The 20465-nt window shown below is 57.2% G+C and overlaps 6 protein-coding genes and 3 non-coding genes across 9 annotated transcripts; 4 read left to right on the top strand and 5 right to left on the bottom strand.

Annotated features, from left to right (window-relative positions):
• The first annotated feature begins 145 nt into the window (after positions 1-145).
• BJ171DRAFT_t165 lies at positions 146-217 on the top strand. Its single transcript has one exon. It is a non-coding gene; the product is annotated as a tRNA-Gly (tRNA).
• A 2227-nt stretch (positions 218-2444) lies between these two features.
• BJ171DRAFT_t145 lies at positions 2445-2517 on the bottom strand. Its single transcript has one exon. It is a non-coding gene; the product is annotated as a tRNA-Thr (tRNA).
• A 5-nt stretch (positions 2518-2522) lies between these two features.
• Positions 2523-2594, bottom strand: BJ171DRAFT_t144. The gene has a single exon. It is a non-coding gene; the product is annotated as a tRNA-Glu (tRNA).
• Positions 2595-3159: 565 nt separating this feature from the next.
• On the top strand, positions 3160-5183 carry BJ171DRAFT_144526 (CAP domain-containing protein). Its single transcript, XM_053105731.1, has 6 exons — positions 3160-3309; positions 3427-3951; positions 4094-4324; positions 4494-4636; positions 4750-4841; positions 4969-5183. Exons 1-6 carry the CDS (start codon positions 3270-3272, stop codon positions 4997-4999), a joined length of 1062 nt encoding a protein of 353 aa, XP_052965559.1. The 5' UTR covers positions 3160-3269; the 3' UTR covers positions 5000-5183.
• Positions 5184-5428: 245 nt separating this feature from the next.
• On the bottom strand, positions 5429-8813 carry BJ171DRAFT_509732 (programmed cell death protein 2). Its single transcript, XM_053111426.1, has 7 exons — positions 8379-8813; positions 8042-8220; positions 7533-7836; positions 7160-7393; positions 6610-6994; positions 6206-6521; positions 5429-6105 (listed from the first exon to the last, which is right to left on the bottom strand). The coding sequence occupies exons 1-7, from the start codon at positions 8502-8504 to the stop codon at positions 5679-5681; spliced, it is 1971 nt and encodes a 656-aa protein (XP_052965558.1). The 5' UTR covers positions 8505-8813; the 3' UTR covers positions 5429-5678.
• Positions 8814-8935: 122 nt separating this feature from the next.
• BJ171DRAFT_509730 (armadillo-type protein) lies at positions 8936-13531 on the top strand. The gene is made up of 3 exons (XM_053111425.1): positions 8936-9097; positions 9388-12864; positions 13074-13531. Exons 1-3 carry the CDS (start codon positions 9088-9090, stop codon positions 13325-13327), a joined length of 3741 nt encoding a protein of 1246 aa, XP_052965557.1. The 5' UTR covers positions 8936-9087; the 3' UTR covers positions 13328-13531.
• A 225-nt stretch (positions 13532-13756) lies between these two features.
• On the top strand, positions 13757-15374 carry BJ171DRAFT_460303 (uncharacterized protein). Its single transcript, XM_053108438.1, has 3 exons — positions 13757-14055; positions 14275-14371; positions 14481-15374. Exons 1-3 carry the CDS (start codon positions 13818-13820, stop codon positions 15136-15138), a joined length of 993 nt encoding a protein of 330 aa, XP_052965556.1. The 5' UTR covers positions 13757-13817; the 3' UTR covers positions 15139-15374.
• Positions 15375-15489: 115 nt separating this feature from the next.
• On the bottom strand, positions 15490-17108 carry BJ171DRAFT_509724 (uncharacterized protein). Its single transcript, XM_053111424.1, has 4 exons — positions 16410-17108; positions 16291-16319; positions 15990-16165; positions 15490-15885 (listed from the first exon to the last, which is right to left on the bottom strand). The coding sequence occupies exons 1-4, from the start codon at positions 16744-16746 to the stop codon at positions 15726-15728; spliced, it is 702 nt and encodes a 233-aa protein (XP_052965555.1). The 5' UTR covers positions 16747-17108; the 3' UTR covers positions 15490-15725.
• Positions 17109-17430: 322 nt separating this feature from the next.
• Positions 17431-20304, bottom strand: BJ171DRAFT_509722 (uncharacterized protein). Its single transcript, XM_053111423.1, has 2 exons — positions 19476-20304; positions 17431-19131 (listed from the first exon to the last, which is right to left on the bottom strand). Exons 1-2 carry the CDS (start codon positions 19906-19908, stop codon positions 17642-17644), a joined length of 1923 nt encoding a protein of 640 aa, XP_052965554.1. The 5' UTR covers positions 19909-20304; the 3' UTR covers positions 17431-17641.
• Between the last annotated feature and the right edge of the window lie 161 nt (positions 20305-20465).

Raw genomic sequence — 20465 nt, 5'->3', positions numbered from 1 at the left:
ACACTTTCATCCTCACTGCTTGTCATTGCATCTTCATCGTCTGCACCCAGCAGCTCGGGTGTGACTGTGCGGCTGCACTCTCTCTATGTCGTCTGTTGTGTCTCGCCTGCCAGAGTCATATACCCTGATTTTGCTTCGTCAATAAGGACCGATGGTGTAGTGGTTAGCATGCCAGCCTTCCAAGCTTGCGTCCCGGGTTCGAATCCCGGTCGGTTCATCTTTTTGCCCCATTCCCATCGCACCTCACCCCAATCTCTCACTTCATGTTTCTGCACCTTGCGTCTGTCGCCCATCCCCAACTCGCCGGCCCACCGACCAACCCGCAGAATTCGCGGCTCATCGTCGCTGCAACACATTTGCTTCATCGTCGCCACTGCGACCCAACACCTGTCCCCGGCATCAATTCGTTCTGTCCCTGCGATATCGCCATCCCCCAACTCATCGTCGCACCTTGGTTGGCTGCCCGCTGCTGTTCTGCCAATATCGGATTGGCTCTGGCTATGGCGCATCATTCGTTCTTCCCCGGACCGGTCCACTGCGAGAGTATTTTGCAAAAACAGACAGCATCGGCATTGCCTGCGACGCCCTCCATCCTCGGAATTGTCGGATCCGCTGGAGTCGCATCCCACTTTCAGACTTCCTCGAACTTGACTGCGACTGGCCCTTGGCCACACTCAGTCACACTCGGTCTCAATTCACCATGGACCGAATCTTTGTCTGCGGCACGGGCCAGCATGAGAACCCGACTGCTCACTGTTGCAGAAACCCCTCCACCTCCACGTCCCACCGATATGGAGTACGTCCCGCCTCGATCCCAGGCTCCAAAGGACTGCCCGCTCCTCGTCCCTTCCGCGACAGTCCTGTCTGAGGCAGTTGCACTCAGGCGCGGTTGGCTCGCTGCTGCAGCCCGTTAATATTCCACACATCCATTTCGGTATCATCTCCATCATCTGCGAATCACTTCATCGATGCGACCCTCGACCTGGCAATCAGTATCCGTTCCATCAGCTTTGCTGGTCCACTCAGCGATGCTCACCACTCATGGCTAACAATTGGACGAGATTGTGTGTCGACCAGGGACAGATCGGTTGATCCCAGGAACAGGGCCGCTGCCATTCAACCAGCGAATTGCTGCGACGCTGATTACTACGACAACAACTGTTGCTGTGGTTGTCGGTGCCTCGTCGGCTGAGACAAGCTGCTCGTTGGAGTCGCAATCAAGATCATGTGGTGCATGCCTGATTTCCCCATAATGAGTGGACTTGCACTTGCATTTGAAGCTGTGGCTGGGAAATCCACGGCTGTTTGGTGGGCAGCTGGAGGTGCGAGGCTATGCAGGAGTGAGAGGCTGCTGCGAGACTTCAAATGCGGCTCGACATCGATCGGGACGATGGCAGTCGGTTCCGTCGGACGATGGATCAGCCAAACTCAACCTCATGGACAATGGTGCGTTGGTGATGCAGTTGGAGGGATGCGTGGTGGCAGAAGCCGACACAGGCTCAGAGTGCTTGATGAGTGGGTCGGTCCATATCATCCGTGAGGCCATATGTATGAGCACGAATCGGAAAGCTGGCCGAGTCAACTCGAGGGATGGCGAAGCTGGCATTTCCACAAGATCGAGTCGATTGTGGTGTGGGTTGGGCGATCATCAGTCGAAACCATATCAAGGCCAATACTTGTCGACACACAAGTGAGTGTTACTGATAGTCGGCCACGAGCAGTCGGACTCAAGCAGCAAATAGCAGGAGGCGAAATGTGCGAGTAAAATGGAGGCGGAGATGCAACGATGGAGTAGCACCGACAATTGGAACGTGGCGACTTTGATGGGAATGTCGGAGTGGATGTTGTGGCACCGTGGGTACAGATTGGGTGGAGCGGATGTGGGTTGTATCGGGAAAGGTGATACTGCATATGAGAGTGATGAGAAATGATGACAGCACCGAGAGTTGAGAGTGATTCGGAGGATAGTCGACAGAGCCATCGAAGCAAGGAACAGTGAGACAGTGGAACGATGAGAAAATGAATGGAGACGACAAGCATTGGGGATGAAAGTGTGGTTGAGGTGCCAGAGTGGAGCAGGACGACGCTGGACAGAGTGGTGCGGCAGCAGAAAGAAAGCAGGGTCGGCCGAGATCAGGGCAACGGCACGACCGGGTGGTGATGGACTGCTGGCGGTATAATGCAGCACCACCACCCGGGTCAGCAACGGAGCAACAGACACATCACAGCGGAAGAACTGGAGCCGAAACCGAGACCGACAGTGGGAAAGCAGAGTAGAGTGTACAGGGGAGAGGATGGAGGATGGATGATGGATGATGGAGGATACAGAACTGAGTGTGCAGCACAGGGCTGAGGGACACCAGAACATCAGAGCATGCAGAGAGACGAGCGAGCGATCAGCGGCAGACAGATCGAAGCATGGACAGCAAAAAGCGAGCAAAAAATGCCTTCTACCAGAATTGAACTGGTGACCTTCTGCTTACTAGGCAGACGCTCTGCCAACTGAGCCAAGAAGGCATGTCTTCCGCATCGGGGAATCGAACCCCGGCCACCTCGGTGAAAGCGAGGGATCCTAGCCACTGGACCAATGCGGACTTGTTGGCCTCGTCCACCGCCTCGCCTACCAGACGCTTATTGTACATTCATGTTACACCAGCTGCTTGTGCAACATCCCGTTGCCGCCATTTTGTCCCTGGCTGGGCCCTGTCATGGCCCTGGCCATGCTCACCCACCGCTCACCCACCGCTCGCCCACCACTCACCCACCGCCCCGCACATATCGTCCACTTCGCCCACACATCTCGTCTTACCCGCCTCGCCGTCGCCATCGACGTCGTTGTTTGCATGAGCTGGGCATCAGGGCCGGGGACGTGACCCCTCTCATCCGATCCTCATCTGATCCTCCAGCCGTTGCCCGCCTGCCTTTGGACAAACAACTCGAGGGTGAAGGCTCCAGGGACAGACCCATTCTCGCTGACAACAACAACCCTGGCCAAGGCTCTCTGGCCACTCCATCCCTTTGGCCACTCCATCCCTTTGGCCATTCCATCCCTTTGGTTATTCCATCCCTTTGGTTATTCCATCCCTCCCGCCGAACCCGTCCTCCTCCTGCAATCTGTGGCACTCTTATACATCGTCGGGCACCATCCGATCGGCGTCACTTCAAAGGAGAGGGCATAGACAGCCAGATACAAAACGAGCCTCTCACGTTAGCCCCCAATCGTCGATCGCAGCCCTCGATCAAGTGCCTCGCCAACCAAACTGCTCAATATGCCCCGTACTCTCTCCGTTGCCTTCTTTCTCTGTCTCGGTATGGATCGTGTCGTCTGCATCAAAAGGAGCCTGTGATTCGAATCTGTTCAATGGGGTGATCTATAATGCCTTGCAATTAACAGCCATCCAAAATGCCTCCATGCACCCCCGGCAGCCGTCACTGCCTGCTCGGCCTTCACCAACTGTACGATTCCGACCTTCACAAGCCAAACCGGAGTCATCTGCAACGGTATCGGTGGGGCAGTTCTGCTTGAAAACCAGTCTCTTTCGCAAGGCAGCAACCGATTTGTCTTTGGGCTTTCAAGCGGCTCCGCATACTTTCTGTCGATGCAGCTCGATGGCAACTTGGTGCTCTACAGCTATACAGCCACTCCACCGACGATCCAGCCCCGATACTCGTCCAACACCCTCGATGGTGGCCAGGGCAAAACGTTTGCCACACTTCAGAGCGACGGCAATCTGGTTGTTTACCGGACAAGTGCAGCTGGCGTGACAACTGCCGTTGCCGCAACCGGAAGCAATGTCGGCAAGCCAAAGGGTCAGAGCAACGCAACATTCCTCCTCAGCATTCAGGCTGACGGAAACATGGTTATCTACATACTGTACGCGGATGGCACGTCTGAGCCAGTCTGGTCTTTGAACAGTACCCCTCGGCTTGTGTGGGCCTGCCAAAAATGCGGTAAGCGAATCTCCGCGGCCCACCGCCTCGCCGATCGGCGTCCCACCGTCGTTCGCATGCCGGAATTCATACCCTTCTGGCGCAAGCCTGAGCTCGAGTCAGTGCTCACCGCCCAACGGTTCTAAATTCCCTTTGTTTCAAGCGGCATCGCCGTCTCCGTCGCCCACACCGTCATCATCAGTGGCCCCATCCCCATCCCCATCCCCATCCCCAGTGCTCTCACAAGATATCATCGATTGCCTCAGTGCCCACAACACCATCCGAAATCAACTCGGATTGCCATCGCTTACGTGGGATAGTAGCATTGCCAATGACGCGCAGCTGTGGTTTCAGAATCACCAGGGATTCAACCATTGGATTCCCAGTCAGTCCGGTATGTGGGCCTGCCTTCGTCATATGACTTATTACGTCGCCCCGTTCGATCTCACTTTCCAGCAATATAACGCCACCCGCTCAGCTTTGCCCTCGGATTTCTATTGTGTATCCTGTATGCGGCTTCTGTCGTAGCCATAACACAAATCCGTTCTTGCGACAATGTATAGGCGAGGGACAAAACCTATATGCCAGTACCGGAAGCCCGGTTTCATGCAAACAGGCGGTAGCATCGTGGGGCGCCGAGAGCGTCAACTACCACGGCGAAGTCATCCCTCAGGGCAGCTTTGAGCTCTATGGGCACTACACACAGGTCTGTTTCGGATACCTGGATATCGCCGCCAGTCCGGATATTATGCAAAGTTGCCCCTCGATTTGAGGCATTCATATTCTCATTATCGCCGCTTTGATCCCTTGGACGACTAGATCGTATGGAAGACGACAAAAACTGTCGGATGTGCCGTAGGCGTAACGAGCGATCCCTTCCCATACACCGTGGTGTGCAACTACTTCCCAGCGTGAGTTCAAGCCCTCTCCATTCCCGGGCTGTCTGCCGTGGCTCACTGGAGTGGTCTCCGCGGCGCGATGTACTTTCGACATCCCACACTGATACCTGCCGGTTGGTTTCTGTCCTCGCACATATAGAGGGAATATCGTCGGCCAAACGCCGTTCTAGATTCCTGACGGTGCATGGTCGCCTCTGTGATGGGGCTCACTTGATTCTACTCTTGGTTTGGTGATTTCATATTTCTCTGTATCCGCATCGGCATCGGCATCGGCATCGGCATCGGCATCGGCATCGGCATCGGCATCGTCATCGAAATGCACAAGGACTGTGGTGCATCTTTGGGGATCCATGCTTAGTTTACAGGCTTCTCAGCGGCACATGAGTAGATGCGGCTGCTGGATCTCAGCCATCACTCCCGTCGCTATTTGTGGTTCCAATCGCGAATACATTTCCTTCACACCACTCGCTCGGGGAACGCCAATGTGCTGCCAACAACCTCCTGCGACTCCATGCCATCGCAATCGTGAGTATTGTTGCCGATACACAGTGCTGGAACCACCGATATCTCGTGGGCGAAGGTTAGGGAGGCGCATACAACTGTTCGTCCTGCTTGCGCGGTCCTGCCGTTAAATGCGGTCCCTGTGCAGCAGTGGCCCATCACGGACAAGCGCATGGACGTGCTATCCGGTCCTATTCTTAGGGACGATTCGTCCTATTGACAATCATCATGCACAAGGCTTGTACCGCTAATTGGATAAACGGCAACACATGTCGTTGCTTAGTCATTCTTCGCTTCTCTAGAAAAGTACAGCGATTAAACCCCGAACTTCCCAGCTTGCTTTGCTTCTCAGGCTGCCCCATCAATGCTTTCACGTTGAACGACAATGTGCTCCTCGAAGAAGGCGACTCTGCCGCTGCACTCGTCGTCTTTGGCGTGATCGAAGCCGTCACAGTCTTTCGAGCAACTAAAGATTAAAACCGTCCCCCATTCCATGCCCAGCGCATACTGGCTCAGAAATGCGTCAAGGTCCGGGCGATCCGGTGCTCTCGACGCTGCTTTTGGGTCCTTTGCCTTTGGCCCAGCCCCGACGGTAGTGTCCAGGTGCTCCGTGGCGAACCGTTCGGTGGGAAGTACCGAGAGAATCGCGGGCATGAGCTGAAACTCAAAGGTGCGCGGCTCCTTGCACTTGGGACAGGGCGGCGGCCCTTCCTTGGTGAGCTTGCTCCACGTCTCATCGTTGCTGTAATAGAGCGGATCGCCTTGGAAGCCGTACCTTTGCCGTCGGTGCCATGGATTAGTGTTGCCGACCCGTGAGCCACAATCTTGTCCCTTCATGTCCGTCCCATCTGTATCCAAGCAGCAGTTATGCCTACCTGATGCATTGCTCAGGCTCCTCCGCAACAATCTTGATGAACTTTTTGAAGGCCTTGTTGAACCCCTTGGGGCCTTTCATTTTTTCGTAGGCCTCCCCGCCCCATCCGCCACCGCCTCCGGCCCCCTCCGAGGCGTCTAAAAGTCCCTCCTTCTCCATACTCTGCAGCAGCAGCGCATCATCAAGCTCGCTGCATTCTTCCGACTTTCGGTACTGAGCCAGCAGGAACATCTCATAGTCGTAATTTTGCTCGCCCTGGGATTCGTGAGCAAACTCGAGGTAGCACGCGGGAAACGGTCGTGGATGCTGCCACCGTTCTAAAGGCAGAGCAGTTCAGGGTGTCAGATCCGTCTCCTACAACATAGCCACCTTCCTTCTGTGCTCTCGAGTGGCGGCAATTCCCACCTCGTAGCTCCTCGATACTCAGCTGGGGCCCGTGTGGCTCCGGCTGGGAGTATTCGCCGTCGCTCTTCACATCTGAATCGGCTACATGAAGCGGCGCTTCTGGGACATCCTCTGCAGCGGGAGAAGGTTGTGACTGCGGCTCTAGCTGATTGTGTGGAGACGGCGCCGGATCCGTTTCCTCCGGAGCCTTGGAGTGCTGCTCGCTAGGCTTTGGTGTCTGATCCACTCCTTTTTTCTTGCCTCGCTTCCGCGACTTGGGCTTCTTTGGGGTCAGTGTGGCAACAGGTTGGTCTTTTGTCGACGCAACTCCGACAACCTTGGCAGCTATCTCGTTGTCTTCATCTTCATCATCCGGTTGATTAAAATCCGGCTGCTTTGGCAGTGCCTGCTCAAGTATGCGAAGTGTGTGTGGGTAGCAGATGAGTATGCGAATCTGTCCCCCGAATCAAATACAGGGTCGAGCTCTAAACCGCGGTGTCATCAAATGATATCAAGATATCCAGATATACGGGCGAGCGCTGTCTGGTTCCGCCGTGTGGCCATGTCTTACGTTTTGTACCTCTGGTTCATCCAGCCAGGCATACTTTTGGTCCCGTGTGGTCAGTAGATCCGAGATTTCTGAGGAGGGCGTGATCGACGGCGACGACGGTTTGGTGGGTCTCTTTGTCGGCGTCGAGAGCACTCGATTCGAAGGGGAAATGGGGTTGGATCCGAATGTGGGCATGGGCGAGCGCGGGCCCCCAAATGCTGGCTCAGATGTCATCGCAGTCGGCCCCCACGGATCCTGCTCGGGTTCGCCCGATTCAGGGAGCGGCTAGTGAGTAAGTGGCCGAAAGATCTACGTTTGAGCAAGTCCGCTCATTCCGAACTCCCTGGGATATGGCCGAGTGCCATCTGCAAGAGTCTTGTTCTCCTCGACTTACATCCTCCTGTCCAAACACAGGCGTTGCAATTGGAGTGCGATTTGACCTCGAGTCCCCACCCGACGGCGTCGAATAGGTATTGGGCTTCTTTTGGATCGATTTTGGTGTCGCAGAGTGTGCGTTTGATTTGGATTTCTTTGGAGTCTGGTTGGTGAGCGAGGATGGCTGCGAGCCATCCGCGGGGATAGAGTCGATTGGGATCGCATTCTTGCCCGGGCCCTGCTTCCCATTAGGCTTCTTTGGGGTTTTGTTCTTCTTCTTCGGTTTGGGCTTCAAGGCCTTTATCGATCTGATAGCTTTCCAGCTGTGCAGGCACATTGCCAAGTTGGGCCAGCCGGAGGAGACGTTTAGAGATTGTCCTGCCAAGAAATCACCAGGCTTTGCTGCCCCGGCACCACGCTTCTATCGAGCCAATGCCCTCGTGGATTTGAGTGCTGCAGGTCAACAGCGAGCCGTGATAGCTCGTCTTCATTTGCAGCCTGCTGCCAATCGCGGTGGATATATATTACCTCTGGGGCTGGATCGAGCAGGCGCGCTTGTTACAACCAAAGATGTAGAACACCCGGTCGTGCTGATTTGACTTGCTAGGCAGCTGGGCCAGAATCTGGGTCACCAGATGCAAGGGTTCGCCACAGATTCCACACCGTGCCCACTCGGGATCAGGCAGGATGTTGCTGTCGAACCAGACCTGGCCGTACAAGTTATTCGAGTTGCGGCATGGTTTGTAGTGGTGCTGGGTCAGCTCTTTGCATCACGGGCACTCGTTTCGAGATGGCAACACGGATCTTGTCTTTTTGAGTGGAACCTCTTTCTCGGACGAAAATGAGTCGATCTGAAAGCACTTACAGGTACTCCGCCGAGCTTGTCGGCATAGGGATCGCTGTCCTGGTCCACGGACAGATCGTCCGAGGGGAACGCCAGCTGCAATGGTGTGGATGTGTCTTTTCCAGGGGAGTTGTGCGGTGACGCCATTGTGGTTGCGGTGTGATCTGGCTTGTAAGCTATCTTTGCGAGATAGAGGAGGAGTTGGCCAACAGTGCCGGCGAGTTGTTGTGCGTTCAGCTGTTTCGGTAGCCGGGTTCGTGTTGCCGTTGTCGTTGCCGTTGCTGTTGGTTCCTGCCGGCTTCTGGCTTGTCCTGGTCTCGGCTGCTTTGGGCCCGACAAAGAGTGTAGTCTCAGCTGATGCACTTGTCTTTACAGTCAAAGCACGCTTCGCTCCGTTGTCAATCCGATCCTGCTACTGTCGGCTTTGGTGGTGTTCTCGCTGTCCTGATTCCAAGACCAGGGTCAAACAAAAAAATCGGGCCTGGGCACCAAATGAATTCATATGCGACTGAGGCGAGAGCCGTCTGTCGGTGCTGCTCGCCGTGGCGAGACGCCCTCGCCGAGAGCGGCGCGGAGAACCAGAATCTCGATCAGCCCCGCCCTGCCGACCGCCTCGGACCACCATCGACCCCGACCACCCTGCGCATACCGTGTCGATCTGATCGCACCGTCTGCAGCGGCATCGTATTGCACATCCATCAGCATCTGATCGGCGCCGGGAAGTGGAACCATGAGCGACGGTGAGTTGAGACTCGGTATCCTCGACCGGAGCGGCGTGCGTCAGGGCGCTGTCGCACTCTCCCAAGATCTCGTTTCTTGGTCCGTCCTGCTGATCCCCATGTCTGGCCGACAGATCGCTGATGCTCTGGCCTGTTGGTTACACCTGTCCAGTTGCTTGTGCTGAGCATTGATGATGGCCAGTCGCTCGTCACCTCTGGGGCGATCCGCGAACGGCACCCTTCCCCAAATGGCACCGAGTGGTTGCTGACCAGCTACTAACTACTCCCACATCTCGATCTCTGCAATGCAGTTGAAGATGACGATATCCGTGCCATCCAGGAGCAGCGCAAGGCTCTTCTGGCAAAAGGCAGCGCCTTTGGCCGATCCACCAACACATACGACGAAGTCGAGGGCTTTGGCTCTTCGGGCGGGGCTCATGCCGAGTACGACGACTCGCTGCCCATCAACGAGAGCCACGACGACTTTGACCCGATGCACACGCAGCCCAAGAAGAGGCTGGCATCCTACACTGCCCCAAAGGCCATCCTGGATGAGATGGCTACTCTCGGGGCCGATGATGAGGACAGCCTCGACCCCATGGCACGCACCTCCCGCAAGGTCATCGATCGCGAGGACGATTACCGCAAGCGGCGTCTGAACCGCCAGCTATCCCCCGAGCGAGTCGATGCATTTTCCAACCAAGAGCCCACGGCTGGGCAGCGCAGTTATGCTGACGTCATGAGAGAGGCCGAACTGGAGAAGGAGGAAGCCCGTGTCCGGAAGTTGATCCAGGAGAAGCGGAGCGAGGCTGCCGAGAATGACAAGTCCGGAGCGGCTGCGAGCTCGTCGACACAGCCTGCGCCTCGGAAACGTCGCTGGGACCAGGCTGCTGTTGTCCCTACATCCGATAGCGAGAGTCACAGCACCAGCCCGCCCAAGTCCGAGTGGGAGGAGGACGAGAAGCCCACCAAGACGTCCTCGAACCGCTGGGACGAGACCCCCGTTGCTGCCTCAGCCGCTCCGACCCCGCGCAAACGCAATCGATGGGACGAGACCCCTGTGGCCGCAAGCACACAGTGGGATGCGACTCCCAAGCAGGCCGGGCCGGCTGCCACACCGACAGCTGGCAGGCGGTCGCGTTGGGACGAGACCCCTGTTGCTGGGTCGTCCCAGTTCGCAGCTACCCCGGTTGGAGGCTTGGGTTTGCTCACGCCGACGCCTGGACAGGTCCAGGTCCCCATGACCCCCGAGGCCGTCAATGCAATGCGCTGGGAAAAGGAAATCGACTACCGGAACCGAGAGCTCACCGACGAGGAGCTCGATGCTATGTTTCCCACGACTGGCTACAAGATCCTTGAGCCCCCAGCCACTTACCAGCCTATCCGCACCCCTGCGCGCAAGCTCATGCAAACACCCACCCCGATGGCCGGTCAGGTTGGCGCCGGCTTCATGATGCAGGAAGAGGATCGGCACCAGCAGTATGATATTCCTCCGGAGCTTTCCGGCGTCGGAAATCTCCAGTTCTTCAAGCCCGAGGACATGCAGCACTTTGGAAAGCTCTTTGATGAAAAGGAAGAGTCGGATCTGTCCGTGGACGAGCTCAAGGAGCGCAAGATCATGCGCCTGCTTCTCAAGATCAAGAATGGCACGCCGCCCATTCGCAAGATCGCCTTGCGACAGATCACGGACAAGGCCCGCGAGTTTGGTGCCGGCCCGCTCTTCAACCAGATCCTCCCGCTGCTCATGTCACCCACCCTGGAGGACCAGGAGCGCCACTTGCTTGTCAAGGTCATTGACCGAATCCTCTACAAGCTCGACGACCTTGTTCGCCCGTACGTTCACAAAATCCTTGTCGTCATCGAGCCGCTGCTCATTGACGAGGATTACTACGCCCGCGTCGAAGGACGCGAGATCATCAGCAACCTCAGTAAGGCTGCCGGCCTGGCCTTTATGATCCCAACCATGCGCCCGGACATTGATAACCCCGATGAATATGTCCGCAACACCACTGCGCGAGCCTTTTCGGTCGTCGCCTCGGCGCTCGGCATTCCTCAGCTCCTTCCTTTCTTGCGCGCCGTGTGTCGGTCGCAAAAGTCGTGGCAGGCGCGACATACAGGCATCAAGATTGTGCAGCAAATCGCCATTCTGATGGGCTGCGCTGTCCTTCCGCACCTCAAGAGTTTGGTTGAGGCCATCGTCCACGGGATCACCGATGAACAGCAGAAAGTGCGAACCATCAGCGCACTGGCAATTGCGGCTTTGGCTGAAGCAGCTGCACCATACGGCATCGAATCCTTTGACTCGGCCCTGCGTCCACTCTGGGAGGGCACCAAGAAGCATCGCGGCAAAGGTCTGGCTGCATTCTTGAAGGCCGTTGGCTACATCATCCCCCTGATGGCCCCCGAGCACGCCAACTTCTACACTCGCCAAGTGATGGTGATTCTGATCCGCGAGTTCCAGTCACCCGATGAAGAAATGAAGAAAATCGTTCTCAAGGTCGTCAAGCAGTGCACGGCGACGGATGGCGTCTCGGCCGAATACATCCGCACCCAGATCCTGGACGAGTTCTTCAAGCACTTTTGGGTTCGAAGGATGGCTCTGGACCGCCGCAATTATAAGCAACTGGTCGAGACGACAGTCGAGCTGGCCCGCAAGGTCGGAGTCTCTGAAATCGTCAAGCGGATCGTCGAGGATCTGAAGGACGAGAGCGAGCCCTATCGCAAGATGGTTATGGAGACGATCGACAAGGTGGTCTCGGAGCTCGGCACGGCCGATATCGACGATCGCCTCGAGGAGATCCTGATTGACGGCATCTTGTATGCCTTCCAGCAGCAGACCATTGAAGACGTTGTCATCTTGAACGGCTTTGGCACGGTCGTGAACTCGCTTGGTTTGCGCGTCAAGCCCTACATCACTCAGATCGAGGGCAACATCCGATGGCGCCTCAACAACAAATCCGCCAAGGTCCGTCAGCAGGCTGCCGACTTGATCTCCCGGATCGTCGTCGTGATGAAGAACTGCGGTGAAGAGGCCGTCATGGCTAAGCTCGGTGTGATTCTGTATGAGTATCTTGGCGAAGAGTATCCAGAGGTGCTCGGCAGTATCCTGGGTGCTCTCAAGAGCATCGTCAATGTCATTGGCATGAGCAACATGACTCCCCCCATCAAGGAGCTCCTTCCTCGGCTGACTCCGATCCTGAAGAACCGACACGAGAAGGTGCAGGAGAACTGCATCGACCTGGTTGGCCGCATCGCTGATCGTGGCGCCGAGTATGTCTCGGCCCGCGAATGGATGCGCATCTGCTTCGAGCTCCTGGACATGCTCAAGGCCCACAAAAAGGCAATCCAGCGTGCCACTGTCAACACTTTCGGCTACATTGCCAAGGCGATTGGTCCGCAGGATGTACTGGCAACGCTCTTGAACAACCTCAAGGTCCAGGAGCGCCAGAACCGTGTGTGCACCACCGTTGCCATTGCCATCGTTGCCGAAACGTGCTCACCCTTCACGGTCCTGCCGGCGCTCATGAACGAGTACCGCGTTCCGGAGCTCAACGTCCAGAACGGCGTTTTGAAGAGTTTGAGCTTCCTGTTCGAGTACATTGGCGAGATGGGCAAGGATTATGTCTATGCGGTCACGCCGCTGCTGGAGGATGCTCTGATGGACCGCGATCTGGTCCATCGCCAGACGGCCTGCACCACGGTCAAGCACATGGCCCTCGGTGTCGTTGGTCTGGGCTGCGAGGACGCCATGCATCATCTCCTCAACTATGTCTGGCCGAACATCTTTGGTAAGTTGCCATGCAATTTGCAAGAACGAGCGCACCGCTGAGCCGTTTGGGAAATCTGGTTTTGGAACATGTGTCGCTGCTCTCTCGACTTGAATCCCGCACCCGCTAGTGACTGAATGCAGGCAAGAGAAAGGACAGACTCGGCTCAGGGCGATTGAGTTTGCTGCCTCTGTTCGCCACCGACTGACCCGACGTGCCTTTGCCAACAGAAACCTCGCCGCACGTTATCAATGCTGTCATGGAGGCCATCGAGGGACTGCGTGTGGCTTTGGGCCCAGCCGTGATTCTGCAGTACGTTCTTCAAGGGCTGTTCCATCCCGCTCGCCGAGTGCGCGAGATTTACTGGAAGATATACAACAGCTTGTACATCGGTGCCCAAGGCGCCCTTGTGGGCTACTATCCCCGAGCCGAGAACGACAGCAACAACATCTACCAGCGCTACGAGCTCGACCTGATTGTGTGAGCCCTGCACTGCAAACATTTGCGAGGGTTGGTGGAGGGCTTGGCTCGCACCGCACCACCTCCCATGGCTCCCAAGCCCGTCCAATATCCTGGTATCAAGCGGTGCTGACAGACGCTTGGGCTTGGCACGAAAGCGGTAGTGTTGTGAAATCGACAACGAAATATATGCTGCCGCAGTTATCGAGCGGCGCCTATCAATCGAGCATTATTAATGCGGCGCCACAGCCGGTGCTGCTGTCGGTGCCCGATGGAGGATCTCGCCTAGGTCTGCCGAACGAGCGAGCAGTGTCCAGGCCCGGTGGGGCAGTGGGGCGGCGGGTTTCTCCGGATTCGCTCTGGAAAAACGGGTCATTTGCCTTGGCGCGCCAGCATGCGGGCTCGTGAAATACCGACCGGACCCTGGCCACATCCCTGTCTTGCCAGCACCGCGCTCTCCTCTCCTCTCCTCTCCTCTCCTCTCCTCTCCTCTCGACCGCCTGCCTCCTCCCGCCATGGCATCCATCCCGTACCCAGAGGCCCGAGCCGATGCGCTCCAAAAGCTCAAGGCCCTTTTCCACTCGCAAGATTGGACCACGGTCCAGAAGTCCGAAGGCGTCACCCTCAAGACATATTCGGGCAGCTCGTCGGCAAGCGTGCCCATCATCCGTGGCGATGCCACCTACGGCCCGGCCGAGTGCAGTCTCGAGGACGTTTTCTCAGTCGCGAGCTTTGGCGAACTCCGCAAGCACTGTGAGTTTCGGGGCTTCTGCTCGATTGAGCTGCGACTTCACATCCCACGGGCCACGCGGTACTGATACCACGTCTGCCGTTCATATCCCGATTGCTGCTTTGATTCTCATGGCATGAACTACTTCGTGCCCTGTCAACTACGTTTCCGCGGCTGTGATTCGGACGATGGCCGCTCCTGCCATGGCGCTTGCTCCGGACCGGCCGGATTCACGCTTCCAGGGGACTCTCGCACCGAGGGTGGCCAGGCCTTGAAGATTTTCAACTCCACCGCCTATGTGTTCCAAACCCTGCAATACGGGTTTTGGCCGATCGTGAGGTGAGTTTTACTCCAGTCCTTATCCTTGCTGAGCGACGCTGTCTTGGACGCAGGCTGTTTTCTGTACTGCCAATCTCAAGCATTCATCTGGCATCGTTACTGTCGGCAGTGGACGTGACATTGTCGGCATGAGTGATGCTGCTCAAGAAGGCGATCACCACTATCTGTATCAATTCAGCGTTCCCGAACTCAACCAGCAGTACCCGCCTGCAAAGGACAAGGTGCGGGCCAACCTGGCCATCTCCGGCTGGATCCTCCGGCCGTCGTCGGCCGTACCGGGCGGTCTCGACATCACCTACATTGTCGACATCGACATTGGTGGCTCCATCCCGACAGCGGTGGTGAAGCAGGTGTCGACGCAGACGCCACTCTTGATTGCCCGTGTGGTCGCATACCTCAAGAGCCACGGCGCTCCGCCCTTCCTGTGGCCCAACAATGCCAAGCAACCCGCCGCCTACGCTGCCATCGAGAGCCAGAAGATTGACCAAGCCTCGGGCCACTATGTGGTCGAGCTGTCGTTTGGTGGCACCGTCGAGTCGACTGCGGATGCGATTGCATCGCTCTCGATCGACACAAAGGTCATCTACCCGCATGGAGTGTCCTTGAAGTGGACGGCTCCTCCGGGTGACGAGATTGCCATCCGCAGCGACGTGGCCGAGAAGCGGATCCATTTCGTCCCCAAGAACGCCGGCGCACTCGACCCAACCAAGATATATCGCCTCGAAGTGACCAAGAAGTCCAGCGGTGCAGTCTCTTTTGATATGTAGTGCACCTCAACGGGGGGGGACCCCAAAGGCTTGTCTGTGGTTCGACCGACTCGATACATCAAGTCGTGAAACGGCGGGCAGATGTACAGCTTATTCAAAAACGAAGCCGGACAGCGCCTGCTGAACTTTCGTAGACCCAGTGAACAAGCCATGCGATTGTTTCCTGTCCTGGTTGGCAATCTCTTTATTTTCGTTGGTTTGGTCTTGAATACACTTGGTCGATCTCCTGTGGCGATGTGGTATAGTGCGTCCACTCAATGTGTGAGCGTGGTGCATCCACTCGATGTGTGTTGGTCAACCCCGTGCACACGCTCTGCCAGAGGGCCATGGTATCGGATTTATGATATGAATGGTATTGAGAAGCATTGAAATACAAGGAAGAAGCTCAGGACATTGCATGTGTGGAGCGTTGCCAATGAGAATGCTGCGGATTATTCGATAGGATGGTGGTGCCAAACGCAAGGACCCACAACGGAACAAAAGACGGAGACGGAGATGCAGAATACAGCTTGTTGGATGGGCCAAGAGCGCTCCAGTCCGAGCAGTGGTCTTGGACATTCGAAGGAAGTGGTTTCAGCGGGTGGGTATCAGTTGGCTTCGACCAGACTCGCCGAGGGCTGCTCCAGCGGCTGTTCCAGCACTGGTTTAGTTTCGACATTGGGCTGGAGACACTCTCCTGGGGGACGAACCACCAGTACGGGAACAGATGCATGTTGAACGACATGGGACGAAACACTTCCGAGCATGCTAAGGACAAAAGGGCGAGATATTAGTCGGGGCAACGTGTGCGGATGTGTGGATGCATGGTGAAGCGATGATGCATGGTGAAGCAATGCATGGCGAGTGCTTACTGAGTCATGCCGGAAAGACCACGGCTACCCATCACAATAAGCTTGACCTTGACATCGTTGGCATAGGTAACGACGACATGGCGAGGGTCGCCGATAAAGGTCTTGACAAGGACGTTAACACGCTTGGAGTACTTGGCGGAGAACTCGTCGACAAGAGCTTGGGCCTTCTTTGCAATCTATGGGGGCCGTGCAGCGCCGTGGGTGAATGGGTGAGCGAGCGAACGGGAAGCCTCTACAGGGCAACAGCATGAATGTAGATAGTATGCAGTTCAGCCCCGGCAGTGGTCGGGAGAATACTTACGACAAACTGCATGTCAATGTCGGCAGTGGCTGTCCGTCGCCAGAATCGCAGAGCAAGGAGGTGAGCACAAGGGAGTGTACGAGCGGGCGGGGCTTGAGTTGCAGGACCAAGAGACCTACCGATGTTGAGAGGGCTCAGCTTGGCCGAGATGGCGTTACTGGGCCTCACAACCGAGACGACAAAGAGGTTGTCGCTGTTGTGCAAAACATGCTCAAAGGCATATTCCAGGGCCAGGGTGCCGAAGCAGGAGTCGTCGAGGGCGACCATGACGTCGTGGTAGGAGCGGGAGGAGGTCATTGCTTCACGGGCGAAGTAGGAATCAGAGCGGGAGAGCTGGGTTGGATTGGATGACGCAAAGGCAAGTGGGGTTCGATGTGTGGAGAGGGTGCGTGCCGTGCGGGAGCCGCTATTTATACTTTGGCCGTGGAAGCATCGAGCATGTCCTCCGGAGGGCATCGGAGGACATCGGAGGAGAATGAATCCGCAATGTGCGGCGGTGATCCAACCTGAGTCAGCCGCGGCCCAAGAAACGAGCGCCCCGCCGGCTCTGGGAGTCGGGATGCCGGGTCTGCGCCAAGCCGATGCGTCAGGACAGACAAACAAGCCGCATATGCAACACGCTGGGTGGGTGTGGGTGCAGAAGCCATCGACAAGGAACAGACGGGAGAATCAATGCCCGCAGCAGGCGGTGCCGATGCTTGCCGGCCAAGGCTGTCGATAGGCTGAGTCCGCGCGGCGGGCTCATGTCGGCTCCTGTTCCTGAGCGCAGATGGTTCCTCGGGTGGGGCTCGGCTCGGCCAGAGTCATCGTGACGCCAGTGAGCTGCATGCATCAACCGGAATGGGCCGCCCGTGGATCACATCGCCTACACCGCCCGCATCGCTTGCTTTGCCGGCGGCACCAAGGTCAAGGCCCTCGGGTGATGATGGTCATTACAATCATTCCAATAAAAACGAGACACCACGGATTTTGACCATCGACTTGATATTATGTCACGCGCTGGCCATGACCATTCTGCGTTACGATGCTACGCCCTTACCCATAGCCCGAGAAAAGTTGCCTCCATATTCAGTGTCCAAGAGCACCATTCACCAGTGCGGAGTCGGCTGTGGAAACCGGAGAGCGACCGGTGGTCTTCACTCGGAGGGGATCTGTTTTTATTTCTTATGACTTAGCCAGACGCAAGCCATCACATACTAGGCTGACAAATGGGATCGTGAGGGTGTCCCGTTTGCCCATATAAAGACCGATAGCTCGCCTCGCTCTCGAACCCCAGTCACCAAAACTATTCGCGCCACGATCTTGCGGGCAGCTCGGTGTCCCACAGCATGTCGTCGAGTGTCGAGCCAGGTTACTTGGTGCAGTTTCTGCATACCCCGCCCTGACGGTCGCATCCGCAGGCACAGGTCGCTCGCGCAATTTCCTCTTGGACGATCGTATTCAGGGCCACAAGAGCTTCGAGCCGCTGCGCCGACGGCAGCTTGGATGCGCAGAACGACGCCGGGCCGCTCGCGGGTGGGGTGGAGACGTACTCGCCAGCTCCTGGCTCGGTAGGTGCTTGGGAAGCATACGAGTCAACGACAGGGAGCTGGAGCTGGAGCTGATGCTGGTGCTGCCCCACCACCGAGCCCTGCAGCGCCGGGTGTGCCATGGCATAAGCCAGTCGATCGGTCTGCTCGCGGCTTCGACCGCCGCAACTGCCACCACCGTCACCACTGCCGCTGCCACCGCAGCATCCTGTCGACTTGGTGTGCGCCGGGCTTGGAGCTGCTGAGCTCGACGGATCGGCATGTGGGATTTCAACCCATTTGCGGTTGTCGTACCATTCGTGGCCATTGTCTTCAATCGAACTCGAGTACTCGGTGCTTTCGACGGACGAACAGCGGCAGCCTCCAGCAGAGCTGGCGCATTGACAGCCCCCATTCGATTCGCATCCCGCGCAGCCGCCCCGTGAGTGGGCTTGGCCGAGAGAGGCTTTCTCCGAGCGGCCTGACTCGCAGCAAGAGTCTGTTTGTGGTGAAGCAATGCCGCTGCGCACTCGCTCGTCTGGCTTTGGCTTGGATCCACAGCATCCGGATGTGGCCTTGGCGCTCTGGGGCTTTGATGGAGCCGGCGACTTTTTCGATTTGGAAGAGCAGCACGACCGCTTGGGGAGGTGGTCCCCTTGCACCGGCGGCAATGGATTGCCAAAGCCAGCTTGCGGCTGACCGTTGGCCATGCGTGCGTTGTAGGCCATTTCGCGGACCGGGTCCACAGGGGCTGCAGTGATGTACGGTAGCATATCCAAGGTGCTCGGTTTCATCATTGGGAAAGGCGCCAGGAGACTGGGATTGACTATGCCCGAGGCATCGATGACCGGGGCCGGTGATGGGAGCGGCGCCTGGAATCCCAGCGTCGAGCCAAGGCCGGCCGGGCTGTATATGCTGGCGCCGTCGCGGAGCTGGAACAACGCCTCAAGCGCCGTACGGTCGTGACTGGTAACCATGGGATATTGCCCGTGGAAGGTCGAGGGCATTTCTTGCGCCGGAAGCATAGACGGGTGAGACATGGCGTCAGAAAACACACGGGAGGAAAGATCCTGCTGAAGATTAAAGTCAAAGCCAGGGCTCTTGCTGGGCGCGGCATCAAAGGCTTGGGGATTGGAGTAGAAGCCGGTTGGGGCGACAGAATGGATAGCTTCCGTCGCCGGTCGGACGGCTGAGGACGAAGGCGAGGACGAGGCTAGCGAGGGAGCAATGTTGGCGAGCTGGGTGGGCGTCTCCTTCCTCGACTTGTTCCGGGGCTGGGCCGGCAGCTCGGAGCAAATACATGGCCCACCCATATGACATTGGCACGGATTGGCTGGAGCAAACAGAGGCGATCAGCATGAGGCGGCTGGACGACTGTCGAAAACAGCGCAGCGGGATGGCCAAACGTGTGTGCAATGCAATGCCTGCTTCAACACGACCAAGCAAAACAGCGATGGCGAAGCGTGGAGACGGATGTTGCCAGGCCCACCGAAGCAATGTAGCGAAGCAACGCAGCGCAGTGAGGAACAGAGGTCCGGTACATTCCGGAAGCTGTTCGGGCCGCAGCCCATCCGCGAGCCGGTTGCGAGCGATCGCTCGATCCTACGGCGCAACAACGACGGGGGTCTCGAATACAGCAGCTTGCGCACACACTCACACATCTGCGCATGCACTCACCCAGGATTTTCATCATGTCGACCTCGACAACCTCTTCAAAGAACTTGGCCGTCTGGAACACAAAATTCATGTGTAGATCATCGGGGGACTGGGTCTTTTTCTTTTGAATCGTGACGGTGATTTCCCGCTCCTTCTGGAGCTTCTGGTGGGCGGACTCGGCGTTTTCGCCCTCAAACACCATCACGATTCCCGTCTCGAAATAAGCCTCCATTCGCTTCTTTGAGATGGAGCTCGAGAGGCTACCGCAGATGCACTTGTGGTGGGCGTGTCCTTGACCGGCTCTACGCTTATCCCGACAGAACGAGCACTGGGATACAGGACGGCCTTTGCCCTTGAGCTCAATGAGCGGCCGGGAGAGGTGGTCGCACGAAGCATTTCGATGGCCGACCTGGCATTTTGAGCAGGCGAAGCGATAGGTACCCCAGAAAATCATGGCTGCGGGGAGATTGGCGGTAGACGGACTGATTGCTGGGTGAGGGAGAAAGGCTAGTGGGCAAGAGGGCCAGGAGTCGTGTTTGGAACGGGAGGGGGGGATGGCAGCCCGTTGGCGGCGGCAGAGGACTTGCGATGGGGTTTTTGCGGTGCTTGCGAGCTCTGGGAGATCGCAACTTATATGCGGTGTTGGGGACGGGCGACAGGCGGCGGCAATTGAGTCGGCCAGCAGGGTTGTTGGGTTGGTCGTTCGGCGGCTCGGCGGCTCGGCTATCACCAGAGAGCGGAGGCAACAGGGATGGCTGAGGGCCAAGAGCGCAAGCAGGAAGGGCCGCGGCTTTTTTGCGCGGCGTTGTTTTTGCGGCGGGCCAAGCCATGTGCACCCACGTGTACTGACAGCTTCTATATCGGGTGCAGGGTTGCACACGGTCGGAGCCATGTGGTCGGCAGCTTGTTTGGGTGGGGTGACGCCAAACCTGGTTGCCGGGGGGAAACTCCCAAGATGCATCACGGTGGCTGAGGAGCCAATAGCTGGGTGAGCTGCGGTGGAGGAGAGCA

The sequence above is a fragment of the Polychytrium aggregatum genome (genome assembly GCF_025602895.1).
Source record: "Polychytrium aggregatum strain JEL109 chromosome Unknown BJ171scaffold_24, whole genome shotgun sequence".
Lineage (NCBI taxonomy): Eukaryota > Fungi > Chytridiomycota > Chytridiomycetes > Polychytriales > Polychytrium > Polychytrium aggregatum.
This window is presented reverse-complemented; position numbering and strand designations above follow the sequence as displayed.

Coding starts and splice junctions, on each gene's coding strand:
- BJ171DRAFT_144526 (XM_053105731.1), top strand. CDS start 3,270: ATGCCCCGTACTCTCTCCGTTGCCTTCTTTCTCTGTCTCG. Junction 3,952..4,093: donor GTGGGCCTGCCAAAAATGCG/GTAAGCGAATCT, acceptor CTTTGTTTCAAG/CGGCATCGCCGTCTCCGTCG. Junction 4,325..4,493: donor TTGGATTCCCAGTCAGTCCG/GTATGTGGGCCT, acceptor GACAATGTATAG/GCGAGGGACAAAACCTATAT.
- BJ171DRAFT_509732 (XM_053111426.1), bottom strand. CDS start 8,504: ATGGCGTCACCGCACAACTCCCCTGGAAAAGACACATCCACACCATTG. Junction 7,394..7,532: donor CTGTGTTTGGACAGGAGGAT/GTAAGTCGAGGA, acceptor GAACCCGAGCAG/GATCCGTGGGGGCCGACTGC. Junction 6,106..6,205: donor GAGCCTGAGCAATGCATCAG/GTAGGCATAACT, acceptor CCGACGGCAAAG/GTACGGCTTCCAAGGCGATC.
- BJ171DRAFT_509730 (XM_053111425.1), top strand. Junction 12,865..13,073: donor TGTCTGGCCGAACATCTTTG/GTAAGTTGCCAT, acceptor CTTTGCCAACAG/AAACCTCGCCGCACGTTATC.
- BJ171DRAFT_460303 (XM_053108438.1), top strand. CDS start 13,818: ATGGCATCCATCCCGTACCCAGAGGCCCGAGCCGATGCGCTCCAAAAG. Junction 14,056..14,274: donor TGGCGAACTCCGCAAGCACT/GTGAGTTTCGGG, acceptor TCACGCTTCCAG/GGGACTCTCGCACCGAGGGT. Junction 14,372..14,480: donor GGGTTTTGGCCGATCGTGAG/GTGAGTTTTACT, acceptor TACTGTCGGCAG/TGGACGTGACATTGTCGGCA.
- BJ171DRAFT_509724 (XM_053111424.1), bottom strand. CDS start 16,746: ATGCCCTCCGGAGGACATGCTCGATGCTTCCACGGCCAAAGTATAAAT. Junction 16,320..16,409: donor GCTGAGCCCTCTCAACATCG/GTAGGTCTCTTG, acceptor GGCGACGGACAG/CCACTGCCGACATTGACATG. Junction 16,166..16,290: donor ACATTGACATGCAGTTTGTC/GTAAGTATTCTC, acceptor CGGCCCCCATAG/ATTGCAAAGAAGGCCCAAGC.
- BJ171DRAFT_509722 (XM_053111423.1), bottom strand. CDS start 19,908: ATGATTTTCTGGGGTACCTATCGCTTCGCCTGCTCAAAATGCCAGGTC. Junction 19,132..19,475: donor CGACATGATGAAAATCCTGG/GTGAGTGCATGC, acceptor TGTTTGCTCCAG/CCAATCCGTGCCAATGTCAT.